The 20,611-nt window shown below is 42.4% G+C and overlaps 1 protein-coding gene across 1 annotated transcript in view; it reads right to left on the bottom strand.

The window, feature by feature from the left end:
* The window catches only part of MGAM (maltase-glucoamylase), a gene marked incomplete at its 5' end in the record, with an annotated part of 71,291 nt that extends 65,514 nt beyond the window's left edge, over positions 1–5,777 (bottom strand). The window contains 2 exons of the mRNA XM_080664648.1: positions 3,949–4,034; positions 5,651–5,777. Coding sequence (XP_080520774.1) covers positions 3,949–4,034; positions 5,651–5,777 — 213 coding nt within the window. The remainder of the gene's footprint in view (positions 1–3,948; positions 4,035–5,650) is intronic.
* Positions 5,778–20,611: the final 14,834 nt, after the last annotated feature.

Raw genomic sequence — 20,611 nt, 5'->3', positions numbered from 1 at the left:
TGGGAATCAAGTGCTTGTTCTGGACAACATTGTTAAGGAAAATGTTCTAAACTAACTAAAATTCATGAAACACTGGTCAAAGGGATAAAGGGGAGAGAGAGCCAGGCAAAAGTTCTGTTTCTGCCCCAGAGACTAGAAGCACAATGGAACTACTAACCAAAATCTCATGGTTGAGAAGGGAGAGCAGATTTGGTGAGGAGTTCAATACCTCACAGCATTTATTAAAAGCTCTTATAATAAAACACTGAAGAAACATTACTGAAACAGTAATGACATCTGAAGTTTACCAATAGCCAGGAACAAGATGGGGTGTGGAGGGAGAGGGAACAGACTTAGGATGAATTGGTCCTCTAGGCGGGCTTCCAAACAACCCATTTCCTAACACACAATGACAGAAGCAAGTAAATGGGGATGGGTCAACTTGCTGCAAGCCTGGTGTGTCAAACATCCTGTTTAGGTATAACATGTCTGGACCACAACTTCCCATCCCTACTGACGAAGCAGCACGTTAAAGGACCTTTATCATCTCTCTCTCTCTCTCTCTCTACCCCTTCCACTCTCTCTAAAAAAAAAATTCAATGGGGAAAAAATATCCTTAAGTGAGGATTAACAAAAAATAAAAATAAAGGACCTCTATCATCAAGCTCCAATCTACCTTTCAGTCTTAAACATTATCTTCTCTCTGGCACCCACCCTATATCTTGGCCACATGGGACCATTCACTATGTCATATATGTGCCCCACAATTTCCTCTTCTGTCACTCAATTTACATCATCTCTTGTATCTTGAAATCACTTTCCATTCCTCCCATCTCTGTCAAAATCCTACGTATCTCTAATTCCAGGCTTTCACATTCTCCTTGATAATAATCTCTTCTGTTTTCTGATCCCAAGAGTATTTTTTTTTCAGATTGTATGAATTTTTGTTTCATTTCCCAGTCATTTACTTACTTAGCTTATCTCCTCTACTAGAATCTATGAAAAGAGGCCTGGTGCCTATACTAGAGGCCTGTTGCACGAAATTCATGCACGGGTAGGGTCCCTAGGTCTAGCTGGCAATCAGAGCCAATCAGGTTCCCCCCACCTCTCCGCCTTCCTGCCTCCTCCTTCCCTCACTCCCTTAGCACCCTGCCACCACCGCTGGCCTCTTACCATGTTCTGCGCTGCCCCCCGGTGATCAGCGCACATCATAGCTAGCGATCGAACTCCCATTCTCCCGGTCAAACTCCGGAGGGGACACTTTGCATATTAGCCATATATATATAGTTTAAGTGAACATAGCTATAACCCCAAATACTAAACTTTGTGGCATTTGGCCCCCTACTGAAGTGGTTTTGTTTTTGTTTTTCTTTCTCTTTTGTATCTTCTTTTTCCTTTGTTTCTAAGCCTTTTTGTCTTTCCTTGTTTCTCATTACATGATTGCATTCAGCCTCTAGCAGCCGTGGGCAAACTACGGCCCGCGGGCCGAATCCGGCCCGTTCGGCTGTTCTATCCGGCCCGCGGAGCCAAAAGAGCAGAGGGTTCTCTTGCTCTCCCCTCCCCTCCTTTACTTTGAATTTATATTAGTTCACACAAACACTCCATCCATGCTTTTGTTCCGGCCCTCCGGTCCAGTTTAAGAACCCATTGTGGCCCTCGAGTCAAAAAGTTTGCCCACCCCTGCATGGCTGCTCTGAGCTGCTGTGTATGAAAAACCAACCTCTGATACCTGACTCCTAAGTCTTCCAAATTCTAAATCTATCTTTCTATTCAGCCTCGTTTCCTCCTACTCCAAGCAGGCAAGTCTCTACACTAATCCAAGAGAAGGTCAGGGTAAGATGCCAGGTGAAGGAAGGGGAGTGAACACCACAATAGTCTTGGTAAAGTAAACTGGTCTAACCAGGATGACACCTACCATAGCAGGCTTGCTCCCCTCTGTGCCCTAACAGCTGGTCAAGGCACTGCTTTATCCTGTACTGGGGATTTCCTGATTACTAACTATCTATCAGATTGGATTTCTCTTGCCTTCAACACAGCCTCTGGGCTTCCTAACTCATTTTGTCCCATCACTCTGCTCCAATTTGCAGTTCATAGTCATTTTCTCTACTTCAATTTATCTGGCTCTGTTTGCCTTATCCACCTTAACCTCCAGCTTCCTCAGAGGCCCAGCCCATCTAATCCTATGTCTTATCTCTAATCTGTTTGTTCTTTCTTTGCTGCCTTAGTTCTCTCTGACTCAGCATATATGCCATTTCAGTCAATACCAAAGGCTCAAGTTGTAACAGTTTCTATAGTTCCCATCTCTGTGACTTTGTCCGTGTTATGGGCTGAATTGTATCCCCAGAAAAGATATGTTGAAGTCCTAATACTCAGTACCTCAGAATGTGACCTTATTTGCAAATAGGATTGTTGCAGATGTAATTAGTTAATATGAGATCCTACAGGAATAGAGTGGGCTCCTAATCCAATATGATCAGTGTCCTTAAAAATGGGAAATTTGGATGTATTTACAGAGAGAGAGAGAGAGAGAGAAGAGAGAGAGAGAGAGAGAGAGAGAGAGAGAGAGAGAGAGAGAGAAAGAGAGAGAGAGAGAGAAAGAGAGAGAGAGAGAGAGAGAGAGAGAGAGAGCGCCATGTAACAATGGAGGCAGACTTTGGAGTGATGCAGCTTATAAGCCAAGGAATGTCAAGAACTGACAGTCATCACCAGCAGCTAAGAGAGAGTCAAGGAACATATTCTTTCTCAGAGCCCTCTAAAGGAACCAACCCTACCCACGCCTCAATTTTGGACAGCTAGCCTTCAGAAGTATGATAGGGAAAAAATAGAAAATGTCTTTTGCTGTTAGAATCTTTATTTTAGATAAGCCAAAACATCAACTCTCAAGCACAGCACAGACTGTACCAGCCCACTGACAACAGGATGGCCACAGAGTGCACCATGTGCCCACGCATCACCTGCAATGAGTATCCTTTGTGTCTGACACAGCTCTGCCGTTTCAGTGGACTTCACTCAAAGGCTGCATTTTTATTTCATTCATGCTCTAAGTGAAAGGTGACTGATATTATAGGTTCAATGTACACTGAGTGGCCAGATTATTATGATCTCTGAATGCATAATAATCTGGCCACTCAGTGTATATCCTATATAATAAAAGGCTAATATGCAAATTGTCCCCTCGACCAGCAGGCAGGCTGGCCAACCACCCATGTCCCCTCCCCCTGGACAGGCTGGCCGGACCCCACCCATGCACGAATTCATGCACCAGGCTTCTAATATATATATACACTGAGTGGCCAGATTATTATGCGTTCAGAGATCATAATAATCTGGCCACTCAGTGTATTTTATAATCATTACATTCAGCTGGACTTCAGCTCCTGATCAAGAAACCCTGCCCTAAAGCAAACATCCAGATGCCTACACTATCTTAATCTGGTACTTATTACCTCTTCTTTCAAAGTATGGCTCTTAATACTTTGTCCTTATTTTAAATGTTTTATGCATGTGTGTGACTTTATTGTAGATCCTAGATAACCTTTTGGAATTGTGAAAGGAGGGATACTGACAGAGAAAGGCCAAGAATAGAGGCAGTAACAGAGTCAGAGAAAACCAGTAACCAAGTAGTGTTGCCAGCTAAGAAACAAAACCAATATAGTATAAGGTCAAGTCTTGCCTGGGACATACTTACACTAAAATACTATTCATTGTTTATCTGAAATTCAAATTTAAGTAGGCAGCCTGCACTTTTATTTGCTGAATCTGTCAACCCAAAAGCATCTTCCAGCACTTCCTCTCCTAAAGCTGTTCTATCATACAAAGAAGGACAGAAGATTAATTTGCCTGAGCCACCAAGAACTGCATTGAAAACTCTCTGGGAGTGATAAAGAGAAAACAAAAACTATGAAAACAAACAAAAAAGCTCTCTAATAGCATAACCTCCTCAATGAAAACAAGACCCAGAACTCAAACCTTTGTGGGCGACTGGTCCGGGATGCAGTTTATCCGCTCCAATTCATTGACCACGGGGCACTCAGGGGGGGTACCCATTCCAGAATCTGAGATTATCCCAAAAGCAAATAAAAAATTACCATTAGACAGACTTAGTATCAGAGACATTTGATATCCCTGTAGTTCACAACCACTCCCATTATATGAACTCCACTACTGATCGGGTTTCTCTCCGATGTCCTTGCAATGCATTCACTTCATAAAGCCTCACTTTGTTCCTGCTGACTGCATCCACCTCCATGCACACCTGCATCACCTTCTACCACCGAGGCCCTCCCCTATGAGACAGTGCATTAAGAACAAGGAGCCTGACCCGGTATTTGATCAGAAACTAAGTCTTCCTCTTCTAGTCCAGGGGTCAGTAAACTATGGCCTATGGGTCAAATCAGGTCACAGCCTGATTATTGAATAAAGTATTGCTGGAACACAGTCACACCAGTTTTTTTTATCTATTGCCGATATCTGCTTTTGTGCTACAATGACAGAATGAAGTAGATGTGACAGAAGACTGCCTGGCCCAAGTAGAGCAAGCATGTCAAACTCACAGCCGGTGGGCTGCGTGCCTCATTTATTTGGCCCTCAGTTCTGCTTGCTCAGTCAACAGGCAGTTCCTTATGGGTGCCAAGCCCCAAGACCAGGATGGTGGCATCCTGTGTAAACATAAAGTCTCCTAAAGGGAGCCCTCTGATCTAGAAACTGGCAGCTAGAATCTGCCCAGGGCCTTGATTCAGATTTTAAAAATTAGTAAAATTTAAAAAGGCACATTTAATGCATTCTAGTATGGGGAAGCGAGATTTCTCTAAGACACTGCAATAAATTAATAATGACATTAAGTTAAAACAATGAGACTTTCAATTAGTTTTCATTATTCCAATTCAAAAGTGCTGGATTAAAAGAATTTCGTATTTGTTCCGGTTTCTGCATAACGTTTTGAGTTCCATCTTCAATCACAGAATTTTAAGGAGTGAACAAACTTTGAGGTTATTCCATCAAACTTCCTATGAAAGCAGAAATTGGCAGGACTGGGAATGAGATGAAGGGCCAAGGTTTCCTCTAGCCACAGACTGACGGAGCTTTCATGGACTGAAGGGTAAGAAAGCATAAATAACAACACAATCCATCCTCTCTTTTAGAATAATACAGTTCAATAGACTTTTAAATTTATTTTTTCAATTATAGTCTACATTTAATATTATTCTGTATTAGTTTCAGGTGTACAGCAAAGTGGTTAGAAAATCATGTACTTTACAATAAACTTTTAATATAAAATAACACTGGTAGTTGTTATTTTTTTTTAAGGAACCAAACTTAAAATACTTTAACTTCTTATTTGACTGCCTTCCCTATAAGGGTATTATTCATTATTACTAATAACAGACCTCGAATAAGTCAATGAAATTTGGAAAATATATTTCATGTTAGTTGTGGAATCCTGCACTATGCAAATTGGGAAATGAAAGTGCCAGAATTTAGGCCGAAAGTGAATCCCTACTGAACTGCCACAGTTTGCTTAGGTGCTCCCCAACACACACTCACACTCACACACATTCATACATACACACACTCACAGCAAAGAACACAAAGCACTCTTCCCTGCCACTTATGAGGATTTTGCTCTGTTAAGAGCAACATGTGGAGGAAGAACACCAGAGTTCCTTGTTACCTTTGGATTTCAAAGACTCTTTGGCAGAAAGCACAAAGAGAGGAATAGTGATGATAAACACAATAAGCAGGAGAGCACTGAGCATAAGCTCCAACGTAGTAAAATCTTTCAGCTTCGTTCTTGCCATCTATAAAAGGAGAAAACAATTTTAGATTTGAAAAGGATTTTAAATTTCCTATATCTATTTATCCTATATAATAAAAGGCTAATATGCAAATCAACTGAATGGCGAAACGACTGGTTACTATGACCACCGGGGGGCAGACACTCAATGCAGGAGCTACCCCCTGGTGGTAAATGTGTTCCCACAGGGAAAGTGCTGCTCAGCCAGAAGCCCTGAGCCAGGCTCACAGCTGGCGAGCACAGTGGTGGTGGCAAGAGCCTCTCCCGCCTCCATGGCAGCACTAAGGATGTCTGACTGCCTAAGCTGTCAGTCAGACATCCCCAAGGGCTTCCAACTACGAGAAGGCCCAGGAACCACCCCCCCTCGACTCTGACTGCACGAATTTCATGCACAAGGCCTCTAGTTTAATATATACAGCTAGTAAGTTTTCTTTAATGGAAAAGCCCAAATGTATTCCTAAGTAGATGAACAACAAATCCCATGTACTCATTACATAGAACAAAAAATTATCAACTCACGGCCAATCTCATCTTCATTCCTACTTACTTCTCTCCCTAACCTTGCATTATTTTTAAGCAAATCTCAGATTTCATAAGTTTTCATTGGAAAATGTTGAAGTATATTTCTTGAATAAGAAATTTCACAGAAGCCGAGACCGGTTTGGCTCAGTGGATAGAGCGTCGGCCTGCGGACTGAAGGGTCCCGGGTTCGATTCCGGTCAAGGGCATGTACCTTGGTTGCGGGCACATCCCCGGTGGGGGGTGTGCAGGAGGCAGCTGATCGATGTTTCTCTCTCATCGATGTTTCTGGCTCTCTGTCCCTCTCCCTTCCTCTCTGTAAAATATCAATAAAATTTATTAAAAAAAAAAAAAAGAAATTTCACAGAAGATGAGAAAAATGCTATCATACCTAAATTATTTTTTAAAAATCCCATAATCATGAACTATCTAGTCAATGTTGACATTTGCATCATTGTCTGATTTTTTAAAAATATTTTTTATTGATTTCAGAGAGGGGAAGGGAGAGAGAGATAGAAACATCAATGGTTCATAGGTCAACTCTCAACCACTGAGCCATACTAGCTGGGCTGATAATTTTTTATAGTTTGTTGTACTCTCATAAGGATGCAAGTAAGATTTATATATTATAATTCATTTATATTTAAGTGTTTTGTAATCAATAGTGTTTGGTTTGTAGATTTTACCACAATTTGGATTTTATCAATTGTATCCCCATGCATGCTAACATGTTTCTCTATAAACTATTAGATCTAGAGTTTTGACCATATATAGATTTGATTTTTTAGCAAGAATGGTGCATAGGTGGCATAGCATCTTCCAGAAGGAGACATAAAATCTATCAGATTCTCCTTTCTTTATGTTAACACCCATTGGTGAGCATTCCTTAGATCCATTATATCATTAGGAGTTGTGAAATAGTAGTGCTGTAATTCTATCATTCTTTATTTATGAGAATTATGCCTCACATGCAGTCCTTTCCAGAAATTTCCTTCAGCACCTTCATCTTAGGACATTGTCCTTTCTTAGGGACAGTTCTGATTCTAGACTGACTTGTGGCCCTGACCTGTATCAGTAGCAAGTAATAGCAAGCCTCTCACTCACATCTGTCCTTCCCATCATTTTCCCTAATGTCTTACTGCCTTTAGCCCCTCCTTTCTCTGACCCTACTACTATCATTCTTTAAAACGCTTGTCCTTTGCAGGTCAACATTCCATATTCTCTCTCAAACAATAACTAAAACATACCATTTGGTCACTTGTGCCAAATTCCAACAGCACTTTTTAAAATATAACGTTTACTATCTTTGAAAGGGAAAACTTGGCATCTCCTGCCATTGGCTTACCTAAGATCTGAGAACCTCAGGATAACCTGCTTACCTAGGACAGCAATACCCTACATTGACTGCATTCTATATTTTCAAAGATACTGAGATATAAGAATAGCCAAGCTTAAGTTTTCCATTGTGCAGCTAAAAGGACTGAGGTGCTTTAATGACACTTGTCCAAAGTTCAGGACAAGTCAGTGGGACAGTTAGTGGCCCGGTCTCCCACCTTACGGATCTTTCTTATGATCTCACGGACTGTTAGGTAAGGGCACATCTGTCTTTCATGTTTTGTGCAAGAATGAATATCTATGAACTTAACACTTCTCCAAAAGTATGAGAAATCATATAAAGCCATATTATAGTGCAGAAATGCGCCACTCAATAGGAAGTGAAGCCAACAACAAGTATCGATCAGAATGGAGGGAGAAAGTTCTCTTAGTGCCATAAAAGATCTTATATATAGAAGAAATAAATAAATCTATTGTCAAGTTGGGTGGTGTAATGGAACGATTTCTAAAATGAGTTTCATTGACCTGCCAGCTTCTTGTATCCCCTTAAGTTGTCTATAGAATCAGACATAAAGAAGCATTTGAAGGAAACGGAGGGGAGAGAAGAGAGAAGTAGAAGAACAATCTATGTGAATGGGGTCGTTGGTCTTGAAGCCTGACAAATGTGTAATGGCTTCATTACTTGTGATACCAAATGGTGTTATCTGCAGTCTAATTCTTAATAATCATCATAGCTAAAATTTTTTGGCTTCTTTGTCCAGGTATTTTCCCAGCATTACTAGTCATCATTATAACCCTGAAATTCAGGTATTATTCATCTTCATTTTATAAGAGGAAACAGAGGTCAGAAAGCTACAAAACTTGTCAGTAATCACAGAGAAATAGTGGAGCTGAAATTCACTCCCAGTCTATGCTCCAAAGGCATGCTTCTTTCCATGACTACATCAGAACACACCTCTCTCCCACACCCACCATCTCCACTTAACCAGAATCGTGTTCCTTCAGGTCAAACAATATCTCCTCCAGGACTTCAAATTAATAAGCCTTCGTCCCTCTTTTTCTCCCAGGCACTTTATCTGCATCTATATTTATAACTAACTTTTGAGTTACTAACGGGCAGTGAGTAAGCATGTCCTACCCTCTCTAAATTACCCCTCTCAGCCTGAGAGCTTGCGATACTGAGTCCCGTGCTCTGTGAGTAGCTGGGCAGTGGAACCCAGGCAGAAAGCACAGTGCCTTCTCCGGCTGAGAGTTGCCTCTTCTAGAAACCCAGACCACTTTCAATTAGCCTAGTGATGCCAGCATTATTTCCATTGTGTTCACAGCATGAAAAGTGTTAGGAAGAACTCTACAATGCCTCACAGAATACCTCCTGGCTCATGCTCCAAATGAGTATTTGCTGATTTGGGAGCAAGACTGAGTGGAAACACCTCAAACACGTTTGTGTCCTATATGCACTGCTGAGATCTCATTCCTCTTTCCCAAGAGGTAAGGGAAGGATAAAATGAGAAACTGTGCCTTCATCCTAGGACCGGCACCAGTAACCATGAGAGTACAAGCAAAAATGAAAGAACAGGAACATTTGGACTTAAAAAATAATGTACATTAGAGGGTTGTTATTTATTTTACAAAAGGATCCAAGTCAAGTTTCCTTCCAAGCAATCATTTTGAAGTACCCAGGAGAGGTCCATTGGTATCTCCAGGGAGGTTTTCTTCAGAATATACAGCCACCTCCCTCTCCATAGGACCTTTGCAACTGTTACTCATACCAGTTTGAGCCTTTACGTGAGTTGTAACATACAAGAAGCAGTTGAAAACCATCTCTTTATAGCTAAAATATACACTATTAAATATACTTTCTGGAAAACAATACTCCACAGCCTCTTCATAAGCCCAGGCACAGCTGAACATTGGCCCCTTCCTCACCCACTCCCTGAGCTCTCCTGCTCTGAGCTCAGGAGTGGTCTCTCTAGACAGGAGTGGTCTCTCTAGACAGGAGTGGTCTCTCCAGACAGGAGTGGTCTCTCTGGATGGAGTAGTGTCTCTAGGCAGGAGTGGAATCTCTGGATGGAGTGGTCTCTCTGGGCAGAACTGCGCCTGGCCCCAGTAGAGACCCACTTCCCCGAGCTGATGAGGAGCTCAGGCAGTCTCTGTTCTGATACACCCAGCACAATGGCCCTGTCTGCTTTTCTTTTTCCATTTCTTTTCAGACATTTATTTTGCTGCATCTTTATAAGAATGTCAATTTGGAAATTTGGAAAGGAAAAAAGGTAAAATCCTATGATCACTCTACCATCTTGGACCCTTCTGTGGAGGTTTTAAAAGTTCTGAAGATGACTTTAATATTTAATTCCCCTCTACTCCTATCTGGGAATCACTTCGGGAATTTTGAGTTCATCAAGTCATTTAATAATATTGTATGATATTAGCCTATGGGGGGAGTGGCCTGTATAAATTGAAGACAATGAAATAAGAGATTAATATGAAGTAGGAGGCAATAATAAAGAAAAATAAAATAACATGTTTGGAGAGAGTAGTGGGGGAATGATTGTCCCTTTGTGAAAGTTTTTAACCCCATCAAAGCGCCCCTCCTAACACCTCCAGTATTTCAATGCACCCTCTCTACTCCTGGCTCACTTGTGACCTAGAATAAGTTTTCCTAAGGCTTTTCCCCCATTGGTGTATCTACTTCCTTAATTTACAGCACCTCTCTTCTCTCTCAAATTGTGAGTTCCCAGGGTAGAAGAGTTATAACTGCTTATTTCTCTTAATTTTCTTCCTAACTACCTACTAACAGTATCTCAATACTTATTGACTGATAATATTTTATTTACCAATTAAACATTTACAAAATACCTACATACTTCCTAATTATAGTATCCATGAAAGTATTTTAGAGAATAAAATGATGGTGCCTACCTTAAGTGAGTTTAAAGTCCAATACTGTTATTTCCTTCTACCCAATACAAGTGATGTAAGTTAGAAAGAGTACTCTTCCTTGAGAACTAGAAGACCTGAATTTGATTCCTCATTCTGCCAGATGACCTTGAGAAATTTACTTAAGGTTTCTGGTCCTCAGTTTCCTCATTTGCAAATTAAAGAGGTTGAACTGGAGGATCTATAGAATTTATATTAAAAGCTGGTATGAGTGAATCACACAAATTGCTTGCTTTTTTACTCCTCCAACTCACAAAAGAGTCCTGCTATTTTCCTTCATCATATTCCCATGTTCTCCTTCTCAAAATATCGAACATGCTAAGTACAACATGAGAAGACCTGAGCGCTCCCATTTCTTGCTGCAATGGCCAAAAGAATGTGCTTACTACTCTAGAGTTTCAGCTTTCTCCTTTCCATGAAAGGAGAATTAATAATACCTACCGTTACTATTGCCTATTGTCACTTTATTGTGAAAATCAAATAAAACCACTTTAAATAATAAAGTATTGTGTGCCATTATGTTATTATGTACCATAGAGAAGATAGTGGGTGCTGGATAAGAAACAGCATGTTCCTAAGAAACACGTCAACCCCACATTCTGTGAGTGTGGCACTGGACCTCACTCAGCACTTTCAAAGGGCAAATGCGTATTCCTGGCTGCTGCCCTCATGAACCTGTTCCCATATGAGGGCTCCTATCTGCTTAAGTGCTTTATGACTGCACGTGTCAGGTGACTCACGCATTATCTGAGACACAGAATAAAAAGCTAGGAAGAAATAGGAGGAGCTTTGAGCAGTCTTGCCCATTCAAGGTCCACTTTCTCCACCAACCCACCCACTGACCCTCTTCCAGCCTGCCTGTAAAACCACACCATCTTTACAAAAAACACACACACACACAAAAAAAAAAAAAAAAAAAAAAAACCCACATCTGTCCTAGCCAGTTTGGCTCAGTGGATAGAGTATCGGCCTGTGGACTGAAGGGTCCCAGGTTCCATTCTGGTCAAGGATTCGATTCTGCCTGGTTTGTGGGCTTGGTCCCCAGTAGGGGGAGTGCAGGAGGCAACCAATCAATGATTCTCTCTCATCATTGATGTTTTCATCTCTCTCTCCCTCTCCTTCCTCTCTGAAATCAATAAAAGTATATTAAAACAAACAAACAAACAGAAAAACACATCTTCTCTCTTCTTTTCTCAGGCTTTAATTCAAAGCTCCCCAACTTGAGAATCTGAAGTCCACAGCTCAACCTTATTGTTTGATATTTCCTCACAGCTTCATTCTCCACCTCATCGATGTGTCTGTACTCACACAACCTCCACATTCTTCTCAGCCTTGCTCAGTCCTTTGTCCAAGGAGTCAATGAAAAGTTGATTTGTTTCTGATGCACTGGATGAGAAATTGCTGTTTGTCAATGGAATGCCCTCTTACCATAAGGGAAATGGGGCTGGACCCTTCTCAACAACAAGGATTGCCTTGTTTTTCCTAAAATCAATTACCCAATTCTGTCTAATCTTTCTTACCTGCCCTGTCTTCAGTACCTCACCTTCTTATAAGATATCCCATAATATTAACGTTGCATGTAAAATTCCATAAAGATTAATACTCTCCCGTGTCTGGTATAATTAAATTATAAGGTAAAGAGTGATCTGATGTTCACACAAAAAGAGGAGGTATCAGAATGCTCATCAAAGTGACCATGTCTTTTTTCTTTGGTGGTTGCTAATAGCTGTGAGATAAGTGATTATTTAAATTTTTTCCTTGTGTTTGTTAACACACTGTGTTAGACACTCTAAAGAAAAGGCACCCAAACATTGCTAGCCAAATGGTAAACACCATATGCTCAATGAAGATTTGGCAGGAACTGCTAAAATTATTTCCACCCACAGTTCGGAATTCCATTTATAGAAATTTAGCCCATTAACATATATGCACATGTGGGAAGCAATGCGTGTACAGATAAAGGTTTTCATTGTAGCAAGACATATAATACATGTAATAGCAAAAAATTTAAAATAGTATAAATATTCATAGAGAGAAAATAGAGTAAAATATGCAATAAAATAAAATTTAAAAATACCCAAAATCATGATGTGGTGATTTAAAAATAAAAAAGTCCACAAATTCTTTGATACTCCTCCTTTCAAGAGGGGGAGCCAAGCCCCCCTCCCCACTCACTGAGAGTGGGCTGGACTTAGCAGCTCACTTCCAACAAACAGAACATGGTGGAGGGAATGGAGTGGGACTCCCAAGACTCGATTATAAAAGGCATTGCAGTTCCCTCCTCCTTCTTTCTCTTGGATCACCTCCTTGCTCCTTTTTGGGTTATTTCTTGGAGAAGCCAGCTACCATGTCATAATAACACTCAAGGGTCTATGGAAAAGTCCAACAGCCAGCAAGTAACAGAGGCCTTTAGCCATCAGCCACATGAGTGAGGCCTCTCAGAAGTGAATCTGCCAGCCCCAGTCAAGCCTTCACATGACTGTAGCCCAGGCAACATCCTTTCTGCAACCTCATAGGAGACCTAGACCTAGAACCACCTACCTAAGCTGTATTCTTAAGCCATAGAAACTGTGAGATAATAAATGTTTATTGCTTCAAGCTGTTAAATTTTGGGATAATTTGTTATTCAGCAATAGATAATTAACATGGTTGGGTCAATATGACTTTTGAATAATGTATCAATTGCATTTAAAAGTATCTGTTTGCCTCTTATTAAAAGTCCTTTTGTATCATATATTCAAATGTGGTTACCTGCTCTATGGTGCAATCATAATTATTTCTAGCTATAAAAGAGAAACATTTTCTTAGCCTTCAAAAAAAAAAAAAAAAAGCCCTCAGCAGCATCTTCTGATTGACCTTCCTTCCCAAATTACAAGGATACAATTTAGGAAAAATCAAGATCAAGAAAAATGGCAAAATGCAAATAGAATAGGAAGTCATTTAAATAGCAAGCCTTAATCGTCATCAATCTGTGAATATCTATTCATGTGACAAACACAAATTGTGCAAATTTAAGGACAATGATCATCACAGCTAATGATGTTTGTGTGGCTGTGGGAAGAAATTTCAGAATTTGTTGCATGCAATCCTCATAACATCCCCAAGCCAGTTACGGCCACTAGCCTTGCTTTCAAAGGAGGGGGAATTAAGCTTCAGAAAGGTCAGATCACTTGTCTGATGCCACATAGCTGATAAGGAACAAAGCCACAACTTGAACACCTGCCCTGTGACTCCACAGCCAGACTCTTAACCATTACTCATTGTTCTGTGCTATAATGTCCCCACTGTATATAAGCTAAAGTTTTTGTGAGATGTGGTTTTATCAAATAACTAGAGGCCCGGTGCTCAAAATTTGTGCACTGGGTCAGGGTTGGGGTTCCTTCAGCCCAGCCTGCCCCTTCTCACAGTCCGGAAGCACTCAGGGGATGTCCTACTGACAGCTTAGGCCCACTTAGGCCTCCCTCTGCCAGAGGCGACCAGCTGATCAGGGAAAGGCACCAGCCCCATCACCCCCCCCCCCCCCCCCCCCCGCTGCTGCTGCCTCTGGCCTCCCTCTGCAGGAGGCGACCCAGCGACCAGGGGAAGGCAACTCCCCCATCATGCCTCTGCTGCTGCCACTGCCAGCCACGAGGCTGCCTGAGCCTCAGCATTCACAGCCACTGCGGCTTGCCTGAGCCTCGTCCGGCCATCATTCCCTGAGCCTCGGGCCCTTGCAGCGGCAGCAGCCATCGGCGGCTTGCCTGAGCCTGGGGCCAGCCCTGGGCAAGCAGCAGCTGCTATTGTGTCCCCAATGCTGCAAGTCCCCATCCCCGTCCCTGATGCTGCAAGTCCCTGCCTGGGGCCAACCCTAGGCAAGTGGCAACGGCCATCTGTGGCTTGCCTGAGCCACAGGTCGGCCCTGGGCAAGCAGCAGCCACCATCACGTTCCCAACGCTGCAAGTCCCCGCCCCCATCCCTGACGCTGCAAGTCCCCGCCCACCCGCGCCTGCTGCACATGCAGCCTGCTGATCGGTCATTACTGTGATGGACCAATTTGCATATTACCCTATTATTAGATAGATGTCTGGATCCTTAGCCAAGTACTTAGAATGTGTGTGGTACTATGCGAAGCACTTATGTGCATTATTTCACTTTGTCTTCGTAACCACCTTACAAGCCAGGACTGCAATTTTCCTGCTTTATAAATAAGTGAGCCTGACAGAGGCTAGATCAACTAGGTCCAGACCTCAGAACCAGGCTTCAAACCAAGCAATCTGAATCCACAGCCAACTTGCACAATGTGATACAAATGCAGAAAATCTATATATTCATAAATGATTAAGGTTTTAATTAAGCGGAGGTAGAATAGAAAGATGCCTAAGTCCTTCCAAAGACAACCATTTAGTTAGAAGGCTTATGGAAAGAGAAGGAAACAAAACTCCTGCAACATTTGCCTCCGTCACACCTGGGGGATTTAGAAGTGGATTTGTAATCATCTAGTATACTTCAGGTATGGCCACAGGCCTGTTTTAAATGATCTGCAAGGCCAAGGAGAATGAGCTGCTGACACACCACATTACTCATTGGGTTATCAATGCTATGTCTTTGGTGGAATGGGAGATCTCACTGAAGTTTATTTATTCACACATCAATTATTTATTAAGCTTCTACATTGTGACAAGCATTCTTCCAGAAATTGGTTATACAACAACAACAAACAAAAAAAAAACACATAAAAATTATTGTGTTCTTATGGGTACCCAAAAGAAACAGTAAATCAAATAAATATACAATAAGTTAGACTGTGATAAATGATATAGATAAAAAGAAAGTGGGGGTGGGAGAGATGAGGAATGGGTGGATGAAGGTTGCAATTTTTAAAAAATATATTTTTTATTGATTTCAGAGAAGAAGGGAGAGGGAGAGAGAAATACAAACATCAATGATGAGAGAAACTCATTGATTGGCTGCCTCCTGAATGGCCCCTATTGAGAATCAAACCCGCAACCCAGGCATGTGCTCTGACTGGGAATCAAACCCGGGACCTCTTGGTCCATAGGACGACACTCAATCCATTGAGCCACCACAGCCGGGGAGGGATGCAATTTTAATTAGGCTGTCAGGGAAATCTTATGGAAAAGGTGCAAATTATTATTGTACATAAATTGTGCATACTCCGATAATAATATTTTCCTCTTGAATTAAAGCAATTATATGAATAATTGCCATGCCTCATTTTCCTCGTACTGCTATAACTATTTTTAGGCAAAGCAGATAGGTAACCCAGGTGGGGGCCCAGATTATTGTAAGGGCCAGGTAAATTCATTTGGAGAAACTGGATAATCCACTCTCCTCTTTCCTGGATTACAGCAGTATCTGATTCATTTGTGGTGAGCTAAGCCTTTCTTTTGAAAATCCTCAGTAACACAACACAAGAGATATAGTGGAAAAGAGATGATTAGTTTTACAGAAACTAAGAATAACTGGCAAAGAGGACGCCAGCAAATCATGGCTAGTCCTCCAAAATCCGGGGCACAATTTACTTAGTTGGTCCATTGTCTCCAGCTACTTAGAGAATAGGAGGGAAAGAGTAGCTAAGGGCCTTCTTTTTCCAAGTCTGGTCACATCCAAAGTGCAGAGATCTGAAAGCTAGCTCTGAACCTACACAGCTGTGTGACCTTGGAAAAACTTCTTAAGCCCCTTGGGCCTCAGTTTCTCCTTCTGCACCACAAAGGGAATCATCTCTAGAAGACAGCTGTGACCTACTGTGACCCCAGCACCAGGTGTGCCAAGGCTTATCTTCCTCATCACATTCAGCCTGCTGCGCCCATTTTAAATGAAAATTGTATTCTTCTAAGTCCTTCTACCCATTAGTGTTCCATGCTGATGGAGCAGTTTTGTAAAGTTAGTTACTTTATCAGCTCATCGAAACTCACTTGTGAGAGAATGCAGAAAAAAATCACTGGCATCTTGGGTAAGTATGAGTGAAATAATGATGAGCTATCTTAAAAGTAGGGGTAAGGGACAGAATGTCCTTCCATTTCATTCCGTCCCTGATAGCACCTTGGCCGGACCCAGCACAACAAACCGAAGGCCCTGCCCTCTCCCGCCCTCCTCGCCCACCACACATAAACTCACTGACACAGGACACCAGACAGTTTGGAGATCAGGAGGTCCCTTCAGTTCAGACTCTACACCAGGAACCTATTGGGAGCTTATTCTAGTGAGACCTATGGCTTTGACCTGGGCCTCCCTCTCTTTCCCCAATAGTAATTCTTTCTCCCCCTCATTGGCCAATTAGAAGTGCCCACATGTGTCTAGCTAGACTCAGATAACTAATTTTAAGTTTATATCAGAGAGGGATCAGCAATAACCCATTACCTTCCCGCCTTCCCCTCGGTGCTGCTGTTCCATTTCACACAGGCCTGCCAGTCCAGATACTGCCTCTTCCCCTCATGCCCTCCTTCCACATGAAATCTCTCACGTTCCCCACTGCACACTGCACACCAGCACATGCACACATCCCAATACTTCACACGCATACCCTTGGGCTCTTCCCTATAGCAATCCTTTATTTGATTAATAAAAGGCACAAAACTCACAGGGACATAGATCTCTCAAGTTCCTGACTACGATGAATTAATTCTCTAATTGCCACTCCTCAATCACAATCCTACATCCTTATAGAAGGAACTTCCCAAGTGCTCTAATCTAACTCCCAAATTTTAACTGCTTTCCCTCACTTCCACCACCTCATCTGCCCAATCAGAAAAAATTTCTACCAGCTACCTCCCCCCGAATATTAAACCATTCATCACAACACACACACACACACACACACACACACACACACACACACACACACAAAACCAATGCAGGTTTAGCTAAAACAGAGTTTGTAGAATCAGCCTGGGTCCAGAGAAACACACTCATACAAGTGTACATGCACGCAGACACGGATACCCACAAGAAAAAAGATGAGTGCATTGAGTTCTGTTTTGCGTATCTGTGTGTGTAATGTTGAGACTTGTTGGTGTATTTTTTGATCATTTAACAAATTAAAAAGGGCATTTTGACTAAAGCAGATCAACTCGAGTCCACACACACGCATACACATCTACAGCCAGAGTGAGCAGTTTACTAACGTACCTTGTCACCGCCCAGCGCAGCTCCTGCTCCGTCTGAAGGGTGACCTGGCAATAACCGCAGAGGCGCACACAGTCCACAGAAAGCAACCTCAGCCCTGGTAACTGGTCACTGTGCTGGTTAATGGGTTTCAGATGCAAATGACTGCACAGCTTTCATTCCCGGGATCAGATTTACTAGTTAATTAGTAATCGTGGTCCGGCCCTGGGAGAACATCCCTGAAGGCATGGAGTGAGCTGTGGCCACCTGACTCCCTCAAGCCCTCCAGGTACTGAATGCTATTCAGCTGGGAGGACACTCCATGTGCCTCCTGAAAGCGCACAGACTGACTCGATGTGCAGACAGATGATAAAGGGCAAAACATAAATGACCCTGGTGTCCCAATGAGCCTCCCTCCCCCCCACCACCCCGTCTCTCAGGGACCCCTAAGCTCCCAGTGACACTTAGTCATGCAATCAGCTGATTTTGTGTTTAAAGGAAATACTTTTGAAAATGTTTCAAAATAGTGGTCTTTTTTCCTTGCCTTTGTAGATGTGTCTTTCGGCTTTGCTGCGCGTGGAGGCCCTTTGGCAGCCTGGTGGAGAGGCCCACTCCGCAGCAAAGCCCATACATTCAGAGTTACCTCACAGGCCCATCAAGTCTAGCTCCTCATTTCACAGATGAGGAAGCCAGGACCCAAGAATTTCGTGAGGTTTGCATGAGCATAGAGACTAAAAGGTCTAATCTCAAGTCAGGCGGAGCTGAATTCAAAGGCCAGTCCTGCTTACCAGCTGGAGCAGCAGAGCCGAGGAAGCAGTAGTTTCCTCAAGTTCATGACCATAAAATGGTTACCTATCCAGTTACATTGTAAAGATTAAACAAAATAATGCAAGTGAAAGACTTGGTTTTACATAATAACTACTCAGTAAGTGTCAGTGATAATAATGGTTATTGTTATGCATCTGCCACAGCTGTGAATGGACTCCCACCCCAAGGCACCTCAACTATGACAACATTTCCTTCTCTGTTAAGTCAGGATTCTCCAGGCAGGAGGTACGCACCAATGTCTCAAGAAGAAAACCTCTCAAGCACCTTGGTTGTGCAGGGCTTTGTACTACACACATCTGTGATGCTGCCTGGCTGAAGCAGGTTAAAAGGTTAGCCCCTGGCTTCAAAAGAGAGATGATTCAGGCCGAACCAACGAACAAGGTCTGTGGCACCTGGAGTGAGTGGTTAGCTGTCCTGATGACTAGGCCTTCCTGGGCAGGAGGATGATCCCGGCAAATGTGAGACTCAGTAATGTGATGACAAAGCCTCCCGTCCCCATTCCTTACTCAGATCTCATGATCCCGTGTCTGGGTCCTGCACCCACTGCTTCTCCATTTCCACCCCCTGGATATACAACAATAGCCTCTTCCTAAACATCCGTCAATTCAACATATAGTTATTATATGTGTACTATGCCCAAGGTGCTATCCAAATAGCAATAATAGCAACATTTCTTTTTTTTTAAAATATATATATATATATATATATTTTTTTAAATATATTTTATTGATTTTTTTACAGAGAGGAAGGGAGAGGGATAGAGAGTTAGAAACATTGATGAGAGAGAAACATCCATCAGCTGCCTCCTGCACACCCCCTACTGGGGATGTGCCCGCAACCAAGGTACATGCCCTTGACTGGAATCAAACCTGGGACCCTTCAGTCTGCAGGCCGAAGCTCTATCCACCGAGCCAAAATGGCTAGGGCTTTTTAAATATATTTTATTGATTTTTTTTTTTACAGAGCAGAAGGGAGAGGGACAGAGAGTTAGAAACATCAATGAGAGAGAAACATCGATCAGCTGCCTCATGCACACTCCCTACCGGGTATGTGCCCGCAACCAAGGTACATGCCCTTGACTGGAATCGAACCCGGGACCCTTGAGTCCACAGGCCGACGCTCTATCCACTGAGCCAAACCAGTTAGGGCAATAGCAACATTTCTGAAATGCTTACTAGGGCCTGTGTATTATGTTAAGTGATTCACGCACAAGGTTCCATTTCCTCCTCATAACCACACTACGAGGTACACTAAGAGAAATTTTCCCAAGGTTATGTAATTAATGAGAGGTGAAACCAGAATGCAAACCCAGGCAGTCTGCTCAAGCCTGAACTTGAACACAAAAACACAAATGTGAGTGATATCTCTGAAATAGGAATTTTTAGGGGTGAAAAAAATTTAGGGAATTTTTAAAATTAAGGGGGTCCATGAAAAACACACAGGGCTACAGAGTTGCAAAAGGTTACATATCCATAAGACAAGGAGCAGGGAGCCAGCAGAAGTGACATTTCCATAAGATAAGAAAGTTGGAAGAGGCAGAAGTTACATTTCCATAAGACAAGGGAACTGGGAGTAGCCAAAGGTCTATATTTACAAAATAAAGAAGGAGGGCCTCACATGTCCCATGTGACATTTGACCTTTGAGCTCAGAAGTTGCTATAGTGACCAAATCAAAGGGGAATGGTGGCCAATCAGAGGGGATATTGAGGCACAAAAACTGCAGCCTTTATAAACCGGGGAAAGGAACTTGGTGGGACTCTTTCCCACTCCCCACATGGGAGTCTGTGCTGTGAGATTCTTTCCCCTTCTCCACGTGGGAGTCTGTACTTGTTCTTCAATAAATGTCCACCTTTGCTATACCATCTTCCTTCTGTGGATTCATTCTTAGACTCCGATGGACAAAGAATCCTGGGAAGCCATCCTTCCCAGGGGAACACCGTGTGTTCCAGTACAAAAATCCCATATCCCCTAGACCCGTGGTTAGCAAACTGCGGCTCGCAAGCCACATGCGGCTCTTTGGCCCCTTGAGTGTGGCTCTTCCACAAAATACCACGGCCTGGGCGAGTCTATTTTGAAGAAGTGGCGTTAGAAGAAGTTTAAGTTTAAAAAATTTGG

The sequence above is a fragment of the Plecotus auritus genome (genome assembly GCF_963455305.1).
Source record: "Plecotus auritus genome assembly, chromosome: 4".
NCBI classification, from domain to species: domain Eukaryota; kingdom Metazoa; phylum Chordata; class Mammalia; order Chiroptera; family Vespertilionidae; genus Plecotus; species Plecotus auritus.
Note: the sequence above shows the minus strand (reverse complement) of the source record. Positions and strands in the feature narration are given on the sequence as shown.